The 17,166-nt window shown below is 41.6% G+C and overlaps 1 protein-coding gene across 1 annotated transcript; it reads right to left on the bottom strand.

Moving 5' to 3' along the window:
- Positions 1–924: 924 nt before the first annotated feature.
- Positions 925–11,584, bottom strand: LOC139343396 (SEC14-like protein 1). The gene is made up of 16 exons (XM_070981038.1): positions 11,484–11,584; positions 11,156–11,236; positions 7,328–7,477; positions 7,002–7,133; positions 6,453–6,581; positions 6,143–6,338; positions 5,824–5,933; positions 5,357–5,546; positions 4,755–4,843; positions 4,591–4,661; positions 4,319–4,490; positions 3,617–3,751; positions 3,304–3,438; positions 2,818–3,069; positions 2,553–2,731; positions 925–2,286 (listed from the first exon to the last, which is right to left on the bottom strand). Exons 2-16 carry the CDS (start codon positions 11,216–11,218, stop codon positions 2,181–2,183), a joined length of 2,109 nt encoding a protein of 702 aa, XP_070837139.1. The 5' UTR covers positions 11,219–11,236; positions 11,484–11,584; the 3' UTR covers positions 925–2,180.
- Between the last annotated feature and the right edge of the window lie 5,582 nt (positions 11,585–17,166).

Genomic DNA, 17,166 nt, shown 5'->3' with positions numbered 1-17,166 from the left:
GGAGTGTGCTGACACGAGGAGGCAGCGCATGAATCATTATTTTGAAAATAACATCCTCACCACCTTCTGCCATTTATGAGATGTAAATACAGAAAAGAAACACCCCCAAAAATCAGACCGATGTTGCCTATCTCCATGCCTGCCTCTGGTACTTCTGGGAGAAGACAATGAATTATCAGACATATTCCCAGTGAAGGCTGGGATGTGTAACAAGCTAGGATCTGTAACAAGAAGTCTGAGACTATTTCAGCAGCATATTATCCATGCAGTCCTCCTCTGCCTCTTTGCCTGCTGTGCCCACTGCAGAATTAAGAGATCTAGTGTTCCTGGTTGCAGTATTACTGAAAATGGGATTTTAATTTGACTGCTTCTCCATCACCGGTCAGCCAGCAGTTTATGAGCTGGTTGGGTTAAAGAAAGAGATCAATTTCTTACAGGGATATAGCTGGGATTGAATCTTCAGGCCTGACAAATCCAAGATAATCTTGTTGTTATATGTGTGATGCTCAGTGCAAGCAAAGCATAACAGTGATGAGATGTTGCAAACGCAGGAGGAGAAATTGATATCTGTTCTCCAGAGAGATTTCTTCACAAAAATTGTGCTGTACTGCAGAGAAAATGTTGAATCCAGACAGAAATCACTGCTCTTTCATTCTGATTGTCATGATAGTTACAAATCTTTGCCAGTCTACATAGCTCTCTTTAGACTGACCTGTGATCATAAGCATCTCAGTGCTTGGTGGCTGTAGGTCAGCTACCATCCCTACTTCACAAGGTTGTGCCAGGTCAACCCAACAGGCGGATACATTTTAATGTGATACATTATTAAGGAGTATTCGATTTACTTACCAAACTATTGTTACTTGTGTAATAGACCTCGTTTTTCAAGCCTGTAAATGCCAGTAAAATAATTCAGCCTTAAATCACATAACTGCTCACGAGGAGGAGGTTTTAATGGCAAATTAGGCGTATCAGGAGAAAGAGGTGCTGCTATTTATGTGGACAATGTGTGTCTTGGGAGGTCATTAGAGCAAGCTGAGTAATTCAGTAAATAAGCTTCTGGCAAAGTCAGTACACTTCCTCTTTTTAACAACCCTTTAATGCCAGCAGGAAGTCAGGCTACCGTTCAATCAAGCCCTCAGAAAACTCCTGACTTTGAATTGTGTTGGGATAAGCAGCAACATGACACAAGTTTGCAAACCAAGAAAAAAAAAATAACACAAGGAAATTCAATTAAGCTTTAGCTGGAAGCATCTGATAAGTTTATGGAAATTAAAGTTTTATGTAAATCAGCTGTCTGCTTGGCCATGTGCCAGATCACAAGGGGCTGCACGATATTGCATTCAAATTATCTGCCTCAGAAAACTCAGCAGCCATGCCTAACAAGCCCAAAAACAACATTACATGAAATCTAGAGTGCGCTGCATATTTTAAAAGGTTTCAGATTATCTGCTCACTCTCAACATCTCACCTATTGCTGTAAAAACAATTAATAACCCATCTCTGCATTTATTCTAAATTATAACCACACTACTAAAGGTCTGTTTCTGCATTGTTTTCTCGAATCAAATCAGTCTAAAGACATACTCTGGGTTTGCATCAGGATTAAATCTTGTGATAATTTCTTTATTGAAACAATTCTCATTTTGATTTCTTAGAAGCCCAAACAAAGTGTGTGAGTGAAACTGTGAACACACTGCAGAGCTGAGAGCAGTTCCAGTCAGGAGTACGGTGACATCTTGTGGTATACGAACGCAACTTCAGGGACAGAATCAAACTGTAAAAGCTGCTGTCTGTCAGGCACCTCCTTTTGCATTTATTAATCAAGCACACGCAATGCAGACGCTGCTCTGTGATGGCACTTATGAACACACATTTACTGTAACTACAAATAAGATATTCAACATTTGCACTGTGCATTGCTCTTGTTATACTGTACACTACCACAAACAAGTACGTCATCCCCTCAGAGCACATCAATGAAACATGACTGACAATGACTGATCCACTAAAATGATAATAATAACAATTGTGACATAAAAACATTGTCATAACACTCAAGAAATTCTAATGTAAGTATATGAGTAAAAATGTGCTCTTTTTGAAGGCATAAGGTGCAGACAAAGCCGGATGTCAGTAGTTTTAGGCCTCTGCTGCCTTTGACACCTGCTGAGCAGATGCTACCTTGAGATGGTGGAGCTGGCATGTGAGTGGCTAGAGGAAGTAGTGGCAGCACTGAGCTGAGAGAAACCACTATGACTAGACTCCAGACTGGTCATGGATCCCCTGGTAAGAACAGACAAGACAGAAAATGAATGATAATTCTCAATCAGCTCCTGTAAGAACTAACATATGCACAGACTGACAGGTATAAAAAGCACATATCTGAACAAACATGTCGGTCAAACACAAGGAGAGATCATTTCCAGAAATATCACGACATTGATGTTTGATAAACTCACCCATTCTGTGAAAGATGGCTTAAGCGTATTAAAAAGAAAACATGACACGATCAGAGGGGAAAAACAGCTCAGCATTATAAATAAACTGACCTGAAGTCATGGGAGGCCAGCACCTCGGTGTAGTACATGATCTTACACTTGTGGGAGGAGACCTGCAGCGAGGCCAGCACGTCATCCACACGAGGCAAGCTGGAGGTGGAGCAAACTGGGGAGCTGTGGAAGCGCCACTGGAGGATGTAGAAGCCGGGCCAGCGTGTGACGTGGGAGCCCTGTTTGAACAGCCGGAAGATCAATTCAACTGCTCTGATGCAACAGACAGTGAAAAACAACGTTAGTCCGCCATCTTGCTTCTGACCTGAACACTTTCTCCCTCCCTGCAGGTGAGGGCTTTCTCCACCATGCTGTAGTCCTTCCCCAGTACCCAGCTCTTGTCTATCAGCTGGGCATTAACAGCCCCGAGGGACGTGATGCCATGGGCTGCCAGAGTGTCTTTCTTAGGAGGCTGTGGGGCCCTCTTGGAGTGGTAGATGTTGAAAATCACATCTCCTTTAGACACGTCAAAGTCCCAGGTGATGACGGAGGAGGCCTCTGTGATCTCGATCAGCATCTGCAGGAGGATGTAAGGAGATTGGAAACACAGAATGGAAGACAGATGGCTGTTAATCACATTTCTTTCACTGCAAGCCTGCAATGTAGATTTCTTCCAGTTGGTGGCACCCTAATCCACAGTATAAAATCAAGCACAGGCATAAATGTAAACTTTTCCACACCATGAGCACAGTTAATATAGCCTCACTCTTTTTTCTGGATCTTTGTGCTGATTTAATAGCAGAGACTGTACCTCATATGGGGCTCCTTTGAAAATACTGGCACTCTTGTAGATGGAGTCAGTCAACAGGCGGTTTTCCTCACTCTCCAGCTCTTCAGCTGTTCTGTAAAGAGATTTGGGGACCATACCTCCCTCAGGGATGTCACACTGGAAAACACAGAAGAACAAAACATCAGGCCGACCAATGATGACAAGAGACAACTCACACGAATGCATTACTTTTATGTGTAAATGTCTCCACCTGTTGTTGTTAAGTAGCCATTATTTCACATTTTGAGGATAAAATTAACACATTCAGGTCAGTATGCTGAGGACCAAACCTCACCATGCTGTCCCCTCCCAAGAAGTCAGGGATGATTTCTTTGTCAATGTAGTCCACCAGTCCTCCTGGACCCTGGTAGTCGTTTCCAGCGTAAACAAGGAACTTCTTTCGGGTGTTCTCATCGATCAGGGGGCTGACCTGGAAACAAGACAACCAGAGAGTGATCAGAGAACACGAGCGCAGCAGCAGGTTCAAATGTTCTGAACTGTGAAAGTCCAAATCCAAGAATATCTGAATAATTCATGAGTAGGAAATAAACAGTCTTTCACAGGTCTTACTGCAGGACCATTAACAGTTACACTTTCACATCTCCAGGTAGAATGTGTACTGTGCCCATACTTAGTGTGTATTGCTTTTATTACTTTTTTGATTTATTTTCATATATTTGTGTACTTGTATTGCTACTTGTCTTTATTTGTTTGCTAAAATAAATGCTATTATTCTCCTACAAGCTATACCATTGGATATTGTTGTCGCTATAATCGAATCTCCCCCATGAGGATCTGCATATTGCATGGCTAGAATTATGTTCCTCCTCTGTTTATCATTTGTTCTTATTCCAAACATTGCACCCAGTTATTAAGAAATCCTCTGCAATCTCAATGTCTCTACTGTTAACTCCATCCACTCCTCCTCGATCAGATGATTCATTAAAGCCACATAAACAGCTGCACGTAAAGTGTAAGTGCTGGCATTCATTCTCACCAGGGTCCAGAGCACAGGAAACACTCTGGGCGCCCTCACGATCAGCAGGCGACCCAGAGTCTCAGGGTAGTTAGCCTCCACCACCTCGATGATTCTCAGCAGAGCCTTAACACCTGGTCTCCACAGGTGACGCATGTTAAGACCCTCCAGATCCACCAGGCACGTCCAGCAGCTAACCGACACATTAACATAAGACGTAAAATCACTACAGAAGCAAGTGAGTGCATACCTGGTTAGCTGTTTATGAGATGGATGAATGAAAATTTAGGCACCTAATGGGTCGACCAAAGACTCTGGTGTTTTCTTCACAACGCCTCAGTCCCTCCTCGTTGATGGATAGGACCTGAGTCACATTCATCAAGATGTAGTATTCATGTCACTGATGATATTTGAAATGGACATGACAATGTTTAAGTGTGTGTGTTCATGTGTTCACCTGTCTCAGCAGCATCTCCTCTCCCAAGGCTCGTACCAAGCCCTTCGTGTCCATTTGGCCTACACGCAAAATATACAGAGGACGGCCATCTGAACCGCACACACACACGCACACGCACACACACACACACGCGCAGACACACAGAAATTCACAGATCATCCAACAAAGGAGAGTGAACAGGCGCAATGACTCAGATCCTTTTTTTTTTTGTAACGACTTGAACTACGTTTATGACCTCTGCCATCTCTGTAAAGCTGGTATTTAGTGCTCTCACACGTATCAATTTAGCATGTGAACATTCAAAGGGCACTTCCTGTGTTCAAGTCCTAACTCTACCCTGGCGGAACAGCAGAGCTGTTAAAAGCAATGACTCATTTTCAAACATAGGAGCTATGACAGATGGTGCTCAGAGTTTACTGTCAATAATTAACAGGCCATTTCAACTCATGTGGACTTAAATACAGAAAACTCCTCAGCCTCTTTATGTTCACATTCACTGATAAGCTTTCACTTTCACTGTAGACAAACCAAAGCACAATAACAGTAAACAGTGAAATAAAGTGAACTTGGGATGATATAGGCAGGTATTATTCATGCAGTACCTCTGCCATGGTGGTGCCAGCCTCCAGCATAATAGTCCTGAAGCTGCTGTGGGCGCTCCCATGTGTCTAACAGGAAATCTACCTGGTGTTGCTTCCTCCAGGTGAGCGACTGGCATAAGAGCTCCCTGGCCTTGTCAAGGTTAAAGTCTCTGGCCCTCAGGAAACGCAGTACATGCTGATCCTTTGGAATCTGTACAACAACAAGCTGGGCTCAAAACTGCAATACAAAAACTTAAATGCAAAGCTCCAAGTTTAAGTTACTGATAAATGCTTCATCTTTTAGATGACATTTAGAGGAAGCTTGTTATTTTCTATCTGGAGCCTACATTACGTGTGAGCAGCAAAACTGACTTCCGTGTGGAAGCAAGAGCTGAGTCTAGATTGTGTGTCTGGAAATAAATGTGTATTTTGCACAACTGCACAAACTGCTCTGTAGCCAAACAAAACTGCGTTTGTGTATATGTGACCTTGCCCTTGTGGTTTTCTTGGAGCCACTGGCGAAGTCGAATAAGACAGCTCTCCTGCAGAGGCGTTAAATCACCTAGGTAACGTCTGATGTAGTCAGCATCCAGCTTGTCTACAGGCCAAAACAGATGCACAGTGTAAAGTTAACACCACTGCATGCACGAAATGGAGGTGTACACCACAGTGTGTTTTCAACACGAGCAAAAACAATAAAATAATTAATACAGAAATAAATAAATTCTAAAAATTGTTTCTGCAAGCTTTGCCCTGGTTGCCGCTGTTAATTTTGTTTAAACATGTAGCACTATGGCCAACACTGACCGTCTGGAGAGCCGACCACCAGCTCTGTGGAACAGGCTGGGTCTTTAGCACTGTTCACTGGGATGGTTCTGGAAGTGGAGCAAGGCAGCGGCTGGAGCCCGGCAGTGCCAGAGACAACAGGGGGGGTCCAACAAGGTATACAAGTTACTCCTTCTTCCTCCAGCTCTCTGAGGTAGTACTCAATAATTTCTTTACCCTGCAACATAGGAAGGAGACTGTGTCTCTATAGTAAATAAAGCAAGAACACACCTAATAAACAGATGAAAGAACACTAATGCAACATAAGTAAAGTCAGTTGACAGATGCAAACCTTCTTAATGCTGCTAGCATACTGTTTCATAGCGATCTTCTCAGCCGTGCTCTCAAAGCCAAAAAAGGACTTCATATCCAGACTAGCTGTCTGTTCGAAGCACGTCCAGTCCTCATTCTCTGGATGAACCTACAGAAGGATAAAAACACATGCATTGTTCGAAAAGTATCACAACATTAATTACTTTTAAGTGACCCATGAAATGCAATGAAAGCATTTCATTTCTAAATCACAATCAGGTGTTCAGAGGGCATTAAGTACAAAGTGAGTGGGACACAAAACTAGGGTGCTGTTGTTGGGTTGTGTTGTGGCAAATCAGGAAATGTTTCAGGAGGTATTATTGGTGTCAAACTACATTGGCTTTAAAAACTATTGTCATGAGTGTTTACTGCATTTGGCACACCATAAAGAGGACCACTTTATAATTCATGCACTGAACAGAACAACCAGACTTTTACTGGTACGCACATGCAGCAGTGGGGATGTTGTCTATGCCTGTCTTACAGCAACAATAAAATAAGCGCTGTCTTGTTGGACTCTGAGGCTCACCGAATAGTTGCAGCACTCACGGACGATGACTCTGCTGGAAAAGGTCTCATTGTGGACCTCAATGTGCAGCGTCCTGTCCCTGCGGTTTAGAGTGTTCTTTTGAATAAAGTAGAGGTAGTCTACGCCGGCAATCTACATGCAGAAAAACAAACAAACAAAACAAGTCCATCAAAATCAACTTTCAGATTCTTTCAACTTTCGATACCACCTTTAAAGTTGCTACGCTTTGACACAGTCTGGCCAAACATTCCTGTCTACAACTCATTATAGCAACTGTTGTGACTGTTTCGTAGCCTTGGTGCTGTGCAGGGTCCGAAGAGACGTACCCGTTTAAGAAGCCGCGGGGCGTCGATGTCGATCACGCAGCGCCTCTCAGTGACAAGCGTGGATCCATCCTTACTTTGGCTCTCGCTGATGACCTCACTGTCCACAAACACTGGGATCAGTGGGCACTTTGGGAACCTCCTCACATAGGCCTGAGAGGGAAGAACGTCACATGGAAAAGAAATTTAGAAAAAACAAGCAGAAAATGTGTTTTAATTTATTTTTATGCTTTTTGTACAACACTGGCATGTCTGGCTCTGTTCATTCTGTCCCCACTGCAGATTTTTGCTTTTGTCCTGCCCACTATGAGGAAGCTCTGTGATTGGGCAGGAGAACTGCTGTGAGTAGACCCATTATGAAAAGGTCACTTGTATTTGCCATAAGAGTAAACTGGGCTGTAATGATAACGTTGCTGACTAAACAGTACAGCATGTGATTTAGATCACATAATTTCTGTGCAAGGTTAGGAGGCATTTAATGGTTAGTAGCTTGAACAGTTAATATAAATGCATATTAAAATGGTATGTTTTTTTGCACAGCAGCAGCAGCAGCTGTGGCAACTTTTACAAGCAGTGACTGCTTGTTATACTGCCCACAGCACACTGTGTGACCATCTGTCCAGGCCAATTTCTCCAGAGCTTACCTGTCAATATTGATCGAGTCACTGAGTGGCTATTTCAGGATGTTCAAGAAGTCCGTGTAACTAATAGCAGTGTGGTTTTTACTTATAAACTAATGACAAATAATCAGAGCAGGTAAGGAACTATATCATCACAGTATAGACAGCTGCCTGTTTGTTGTTGAGATGCTGGGTAAAACACAAATAAAGAAAGAATGCAATTATTTGCAAAAAAAAAACCTTTCCTTTCCTGACAACAGTTTTAGGATGTGTTGCTGAGCACATGTAGTCATGTCCATTATACAAAGTGGTGAACTTTGCTTCATCCTTACTTGTGAAGGACTGAGCCTTTCCAGGACGACCCTTTCATACCCAATCATGATACTATCACTTGTTACCAATGAACCTGTTTACATGAAAACTGATGTTTTTGGAGCATTCCACAACTTTCCGTCTTTAGTTGCTCCTGTCCCAACGTGTTTGAAACATGTCGCTGCATCAAATTCAGCATGCAATTATATTTAGAAATCCATGAAGTTGATGAGATGATAAGATTGATATAAGATAATTTGTGTATATGTTAAAAAAGGATTTGCACATTATCACGTTTTGTTTTGTTTTAAAAATAACCTACTTCCACTTCTACAGATGCTGTGACTCAAACTATTCTATAAAACAGACCACAGGCAGACGTGCAGAACAAATAAAAGACAGAATTTTCCATCGCTTTTTTCTCTCCAAATTCACACTTACGTGCTGGTCTTTCAGCAACATACACACACACACAAGAACACACACCCATAAGCATCCAGCTTGTATTGATAGAGCACAGCATGAGTAATCTAAATCAATAAGACGACATTATTCACTGAGCAAATTAATGGGAAAGCTTTCCTTGGTAAATAAGCAGCATTGACTGGCGTTACATAACAGACACACTGTAACAAAAACAATGTGCCTCACTGATTGCAGACAAATTGGAATCTTTGTTGTACCTATTCTTCTCAGAGCTATCAGCATAAAAGCACAACACGAGCAAAAAAGAGAAAAGATGAGCAGAAAGTGTTTGAAACGCACAGTCAATGGCTCACAGAAAACCTTGTCTAACTTCAGAAAACAACATTTTCCACTGTCGTATTTCGCATTAGCCAGCCAATCACAGGTTAACTAATGACTATGGACAAAACAAAGCAAAACAAAACAAACAAACAAACAAAAAAGATTTATTATCTCCTAAGGCGATATTGATTAAATGCAATTTTGTAGGTGTCAATCTTATACAGCTAGCTTGGTGTACATCTAAACAAGTCAAGTGCATTTCTATTGTACAGAAACAAAAGAATGACATAAAGACGGGTCATGAAAGGGACAACAATGATGTCACTAGTTGAACATTCAGTAATATCCAGGACACTGATGTAGACTGTTAGCCGCAGTAATAACCTGGAATAAGTCAGTGGCAGGATCAGTCAAGGCACTAATGAGAAAGCCCAGAGATAAATGGGAGTGGAGGAGGTGGTAGACTATTCACTCAATTCTCTCCTTTATGCTGTCGAGGCCTGGATCTTTTCATACAAGCTGTTGTTTACTTCCCACAAAAGGACTATTTTTGAGATCTTTTTCAATAAAGTGCAGTGATGCAAGAGGAATTTTTGAGAGCAACGTTTCATTGGAAATGAAGCTTGTGTAGGTGTTGACTTGGACTGTTGGGTGAAGGAGTTATAGTCTGCAGAGCAAAGTGTCACTGCAACATCACAGGCTTTACCCTGAGGGTATTGCATAAGTCTTTGGATTAATATGTAACTGCGGAGAACAAGAAACAGACTGTGGAAGTGGGTGAAAACAGGCTGCTTCTCATGGAAATGCACATTTATTTTACTTTTGTCCTACTTTTGCTACACACACAGCTCCAGTTCTTACTTTAATTTAAAGCACTCAGTTGTAGATTGAAGGTGAAAAGAGCAGTAGATCTGTATAACAATAAGTTTTCCACTCAAGGGAAAGCAACTTAATCATATAGTGAATAGGGTTGCGAGGGAATAAGATTTTCATGCAGCCAAAATCATCTCAGAACATATCAGTTTCACAGTGAACAGTATTACACAATTATTATTATTGCTGTTGTTGTTGTTATTATTATCATTATTATCAGTTACAATGATCCTTAAAGGGATGAAAACAGAAGGGTTTTTTGGTTGAAAAACTATGTCCTATATTTTTAAAATAATACTAAAATGGTTGAAATCAATATCGCAGATAAGCAAATATACATGATATGTTAACTGTCAATTTTCACACCACAGTATACTGTGAAATATCTGTTGCTATTTCAGTGGATTTCCCTGGTATGAAGGTTGAATGCTGCTACACTAAAATCTAAATCTTTTTACAGTTGCTCTAACATAGCTACAAAAGCAGTCAAGCCCCAAAATTCAAGATATATTATATACTATATTACCAACAGCTTTTTAAAAACTGTAGCAATCACAGGAAATGATTCAAGCACTCTGAACTGCCTGACCTCTTATAAGCATCACATTATGGAAAAGACAGCTGACAACTGCAACACCGGGACAACACATAAAACAAGTTCTAAGGAGCTACAGAAGCTTCAATAATTTGCGTCTTTCCTGATAATTTCTGCATAAATGTCCAACATGTAGCTCAGTTAATGAGGCCTGGCACTGAATAAAGCAGAGAGACACTTTCTTCTGATAGGAGCTGAAATGTTAAGTTTAACAAGCAGCTGTCTCACTGTGTGCACTGTGTAGATCACAGCATTTACCACAGCCTCTGCAGAGACGAGAGGACACTTTGTCCAGTCGATCAACACTGGCCTTTCTTGCAGTTAAGTGTGTAGGAAGAGTGAGACAGATGACCCTGGGAGACAGCCAAGGCTGCAGACATTTTGTAAGATTTCTAAGAGTGTCTAGTCTTATTTTATATCCTATTTCCTATTTCTTTCCATATTAAGCTTTAGTCAATTGCAGCACAAGTAGAGCATGCCTGAAGAGTGCAAGGGTCAAAGCCACACTGGAATAGACACACCTCGGTAACCACTTAAGTCATGCAATATCCTGCAAAGATCCGGATCATCACTTGTCTTTATAATCTCTCTCTATAGAGAGAGAGAGAGAGAGAGAGAGAGAGAGAGAGAGAGAGAGAGAGAGAGAGAGAGAGAGAGAGAGAGAGAGAGAGACGCAGGACTCACCGCCATGATTAACTCAAATGGATGCTTGTAGACCCGCACGGGGGACTGGTACTCCTGCACCATGGCTGACACAGGCGGCTTCTGTTATATAACCACAAAGACGTTACTAAGACACAGCGACATACACATTTAAAAAGCAGCGTTATTGTACTATGTCCCTTATATAAAAGCTTTACTGTATATCAGCTGAGTACGGCGTCAATGGAAGGACACGCTAGACTGGTAGTTTGTACAGTGAAGAAGTTTGAAGAGCCACCATTAGCTCAAGTTTGTCAAGTCAACATAAAGTAAGTTAGCATGCAGTGACCGACGGCGAAAGACAACAGACCTCTCAGCACTGTTGGAGCCTGGCCGGCGAATTTCTGAGGCGTCAGTGAAACTGTCAGGCTCTCTGTGTGGTATCCATACTGCCAGCCGAGAAACCGTAAAATGAAAGTCCAGTGGGGCCGTCTTTATGTCAGCAGTGCAGACCGTTAACTCCGCCTTTTTCACACAAACAGGAAGTCCGTTTTTCAAAGCTGGAAGTTCTGCTGCCTCGCGCGCAAGTCAAGTCAGTTAGATAGCCTTAAAATGATCATATTCATCACATGTGATGACAAATGTTAAATGAATTCAAATGAATTAACTTGGGCTGAGCAAGATATGCATGTAAATTTGACATATCAGATGTGGTTCAAATTATTTTGCACAGTAGAGTCAATCATCGATTGTTTTGGCCAAAAACAGGGATGTCCCCAACATGTTTTTCTGGTCCTGATCGTGATCCAAGTCCTTTAATATTCAATATTAGCTCAAGCCTTTTCAAATATTTATCATATTTTCAGTAGTTTTTTGTGCTTATAGAGGCTATTGTAAAGCTAACTAGACAATTTCCCCCTGGGAAATTTTGAAAGGGCCACGGGTGCCGCCGCCGGACGATGCCAACCGCTAATGCTAAGCTGACGTTAGCATGTCAAATAACATGTTAAAAACATCTGAACCATAATCAGAATGCCTTGAACAATCGTTTTAGCCAAGGTTAGCATGTTAGCATTAGCATGCTAGGCTAACATTAGCATGTCAAATAACACATTAAAAACCTCTGAACCATCATTAGAACGCCTTCAAGAATCATTTTAGCCAAGGTTAGCATGTTAGCATTAGCATGCTAACATTAGCATGTCACATAACACATTAAAAACCTCTGAACCACCATTAGAACACAATGAACATTAATTTTAGCCAAGGTTAGCATTTTAGCTTTGGCATGTTAGCATTGTGGCTAATGCTAACAGGGGAACATCATCCAATACCTCACTAACATTTACAACTCACTAGTAGTAGGCTAGGCTGTGGCTCATTGTCAGGCCACTGCATAGCTGCAGCTAAAGCTACATGTGTGTGTGTGGGAGAGGAGTGCTCAGAGAAGTACTGAGGCTCAGAGGTTGCCACGGCAACTTGAGGTGGCCTGATCAATGATGTCACCCACTCCGACACAGGTGCAGACACATGCTTTGCATTGGAGTCAATGAGGGGCAGAGAAACGTCTGAATTTGGCCTCCGCGCACCCCTCGAACAAACGCTTCTCACGCCGACACCGAAACCCCTATTGCCGAAATTTTTTTAAAAACATGGCTTGTTTCTGTTTTTCCAGTTTTTGATTTGTATTGGACCTTATGGGCGAGGTCAGAGGCGCTCTCCTCGCTCAGAGGCTGAGAACTCAAAAACTGTAATTCCTATCGTTTAGCCAGGCACATCGTGAGAATCAGCGCAAGCGGCACTACAACTCTGGAAATTTTGACATGCGTAGAGCGAAATTTGTGCTTTGGAGGAACGTGGAAAGCCGAAAGTTTCACACAATTTTCAGAGCTTCTCTACACTCTGGCAGTTAATCCCCTCCACTCTAGCGCGAACATTCCGTGCAATACACACCCATTAAAATCTCCAGCGGTTGCCGTGGTGACGAGTTTCTTCGTTTTTCGCGTCTTACGACGCGAAAAACGCGTATTCTGTAGAGAAAAATAATAGCACGCCGATCGAGCTGCTATTTCATAGCTGTAGGGGCAATAGGGCCCAGGCGAATGCCCCGTGGCCCTAATAACTTAATATCAGTAAGGCATATTGATACAACCCAGTATCACAAATCACAACTTGCCTGAAGAGGCTTTATGGTCTGTACCAGTGTTGGGAAAGTTCACTTTCTACGTGAACTAGTTCAAAGTTCAGAATTCAAAATTTTGAACAAAGTTCATCGCATGTCGTTCACAGACACCAGAATGAACGAGTTCACAGTAACGTTCATCAGACAGTAATACAGTATGTTCAGTTCACGTTCGCCCATAATATGAACTCGTTCTGGCACAACACTGGTCTATACAGCATACATCACCCTCTATCCTTAGACTTTCTACAGGATAAGGAAAACTCCGACAACACAAAAAGCACTTTAATTTGAGCAATTGGAATGGTTCACGTTCTATATTGTTATTCATATTATGTGGGAAGGGTTAAGCCTCCCTCTCTTCATATCCAGCATTACTGAAGCCTCAATGTAACTTTAAACCAGCAGCAGCAATGTAGAGTGGGTTAACCAGCACAATGTTGCTGAAAAAAAAAAAAACACTAAAAAAAAAAATCACAGTAAGGTGAGTAATGAGGTCTTACAGCTATATAGAAGGGAGCACCTTTTACATGTCTGTGCCTGGATGCCCACTGTCTCACCATCCATCCATGAAGTCAAGGTCATACTTAAAGTCATATCTTTAAGTCTTGCTAAACTGGAAATTTAGAGTTTAACTGATTACGGAATTGTTTTATTGCACAACAAAATAGTGACTGACTTTAGACTTAAGAAATTTGTGTTTACAGGGAAATATTTTTACATTAATGTATAGCTTCAACCCAGCTGGTTACACCGTGAGAGCCACAAGGCTTTGCTCTACAAGCTGATCACTTTCTTTTTCCGCTGGGCTCAAAAATGCGGATTTTACAGCGAGTTAAAAACATGGCTTGTTTCTGTTTTTCCAGTTTTTGATTTGTATTGGACCTTATGGGCGAGGTCAGAGGCGCTCTCCTCGCTCAGAGGCTGAGAACTCAAAAACTGTAATTCCTATCGTTTAGCCAGGCACATCGTGAGAATCAGCGCAAGCGGCACTACAACTCTGGAAATTTTGACATGCGTAGAGCGAAATTTGTGCTTTGGAGGAACGTGGAAAGCCGAAAGTTTCACACAATTTTCAGAGCTTCTCTACACTCTGGCAGTTAATCCCCTCCACTCTAGCGCGAACATTCCGTGCAATACACACCCATTAAAATCTCCAGCGGTTGCCGTGGTGACGAGTTTCTTCGTTTTTCGCGTCTTACGACGCGAAAAACGCGTATTCTGTAGAGAAAAATAATAGCACGCCGATCGAGCTGCTATTTCATAGCTGTAGGGGCAATAGGGCCCAGGCGAATGCCCCGTGGCCCTAATAACTTAATATCAGTAAGGCATATTGATACAACCCAGTATCACAAATCACAACTTGCCTGAAGAGGCTTTATGGTCTGTACCAGTGTTGGGAAAGTTCACTTTCTACGTGAACTAGTTCAAAGTTCAGAATTCAAAATTTTGAACAAAGTTCATCGTTCTAAAAATGAACTAGTTCATAGTTTTTTCCCCGTTTGTTGCTGAGAGCTATTACTTTTCTAAATTATTGCCACAGCCCATATAGAACCACAGACAGCAATTATTTTATCAGTTTTAACACCGTAACTATGCGTCAGATTTCATCTTCATATCCAATTTTGAATCCTTATCAAACCAGGGCTTACATTAGCATTGAGGGGACAGCATTTCCCCTTTGCTGCTTTAACACTTTGTTGCTGTCCATTCAGTCCACACTAGTAGCAGCTGCAGCTTTCACCCCATGTGACTGAAGTGAAAGCTGGCAGGCAAAGTTTGCACAGAAATGTAAGATTTTTCCCATCCTCACCGACCTTGTCATAAAACTCGTTTAAATTATCATACGATGTCTCCTTGCCGCTTTGTCACCTACATGCTGCTTTTTGTTTTGATGACGCATGCGGCGGTGCGGCACCGTTGGCTGGTGTTGCCAGATTGGGTGTTTTTTCCGCTACATATTAAGGCCTGTTTACGGTGTGTTTTAGCCGGGTTTCGCCTGGAAGGCTCTATAGAAATCTGGCACCCGATTGAACGAAGTTAAACTGAGAGAGCATGTCGTTCACAGACACCAGAATGAACGAGTTCACAGTAACGTTCATCAGACAGTAATACAGTATGTTCAGTTCACGTTCGCCCATAATATGAACTCGTTCTGGCACAACACTGGTCTATACAGCATACATCACCCTCTATCCTTAGACTTTCTACAGGATAAGGAAAACTCCGACAACACAAAAAGCACTTTAATTTGAGCAATTGGAATGGTTCACGTTCTATATTGTTATTCATATTATGTGGGAAGGGTTAAGCCTCCCTCTCTTCATATCCAGCATTACTGAAGCCTCAATGTAACTTTAAACCAGCAGCAGCAATGTAGAGTGGGTTAACCAGCACAATGTTGCTGAAAAAAAAAAAAACACTAAAAAAAAAAATCACAGTAAGGTGAGTAATGAGGTCTTACAGCTATATAGAAGGGAGCACCTTTTACATGTCTGTGCCTGGATGCCCACTGTCTCACCATCCATCCATGAAGTCAAGGTCATACTTAAAGTCATATCTTTAAGTCTTGCTAAACTGGAAATTTAGAGTTTAACTGATTACGGAATTGTTTTATTGCACAACAAAATAGTGACTGACTTTAGACTTAAGAAATTTGTGTTTACAGGGAAATATTTTTACATTAATGTATAGCTTCAACCCAGCTGGTTACACCTGACATTTGTTCTCCACCTTGCACATGCGGGACTGCAATATAATGGCTTGCTTTTGCTGTGTATCTTCACAAAAATCATTTTTTCCCCTAATTTAAATTCAGTTGTCGGCCTGATTGTTCCTTCCCGATTCTCTCTCGTAGAAGTGTCTGATTAGTCACTTTGTCACTGTTTAGTTTTTAAAGAATTCATCCCACAAACAATCTTGCAGTTCTGTGCTTTTCATACTTATATGAATCCTGATACGGCATTTCAGTCTCAACATTTTATCCCAGAACATTATTTTGTGGAAGTATTCAGTGACTCTTAAGTGCCTGCATTAGCTGATCCACAGAGATGCAGCTGGTTCCACACTGAGACTCCCAAAACAATTCAAAGCTTCTGGATCTGGCAGCCTACATACTGGAGTCCAGCAGGGGACATCCTAAGAGGGGGAAGTGGAGTTCAGATAAGCTCTTTCTCCTCAACAGCCTCAGGCAAAAAGAATATTGTTGCCATGAAACAAGCTGCTCTCAGCAACTGTCTCCATGCAATTTTGGATAAAAAAAAAAAAAAAATTGTCCCACTTTTATACACCTGCACAATAATTCTGGTCTTTCTTTGACAATACTACAAAAGATGTGAGATCTGGACTCAAATAGCTGTAAAAAAAAAAAAAAAAAAAAAAGTAACAGTGAATGACTGTACAGTATCTAGGTAAAGATAGACTGTGAGTAAAGACAGATCCTTTCCACCAGACCCTCCTCAAGTTTCCTCCTGTTTCACTGTGTGAGTGATTTGCTGTTTTCACTGAGGGTATAAAAGTTGGGATGTCATTTCCACTTGACTGACTTATTATGATCAAAGGCCAGGAAAAGCATTCTTGACTTGACTATGACAACAGTGAGCACTTGGAAATTCAGATCTTGCCATATCCCACCACCCTGACGCGAGATATCACAAACACAGTGACTCCGTTATTCCTCCTGATGAAATTAATCACGAACATTCTCAGTTTTTTGTCCAGCAAAGGAAAATGCGAACACCAAGGTTTTCTTTCAGTTTTTGCTAATCACCTCTCTGAGCTTATTATCCTTTTTTGGAATCCTCTTAGCTCTCCTGTCTAATTAACTCTAATAATGACTAAGGTATACTGGATGCATTTCACCCCTGTATGC

This window comes from Chaetodon trifascialis, chromosome 15 (assembly GCF_039877785.1).
Source record: "Chaetodon trifascialis isolate fChaTrf1 chromosome 15, fChaTrf1.hap1, whole genome shotgun sequence".
Classification (NCBI taxonomy): Eukaryota; Metazoa; Chordata; class Actinopteri; order Chaetodontiformes; family Chaetodontidae; genus Chaetodon; species Chaetodon trifascialis.
The sequence above is the reverse complement of the archived record's forward strand: the minus strand, read 5'-3'. Positions and strand labels throughout refer to the sequence as shown.

What these genes read in the sequence shown, in the direction of transcription:
- LOC139343396 (XM_070981038.1), bottom strand. Translation starts at nt 11,218, where the DNA reads ATGGTGCAGGAGTACCAGTCCCCCGTGCGGGTCTACAAGCATCCATTT. An exon ending in CATTTGAGTTAATCATGGCG is followed by an intron (nt 7,478 to 11,155) that starts GTGAGTCCTGCG and finishes CTTCCCTCTCAG; the next exon opens with GCCTATGTGAGGAGGTTCCC. An exon ending in CTGGCCTCCCATGACTTCAG is followed by an intron (nt 2,287 to 2,552) that starts GTCAGTTTATTT and finishes TGTTCTTACCAG; the next exon opens with GGGATCCATGACCAGTCTGG.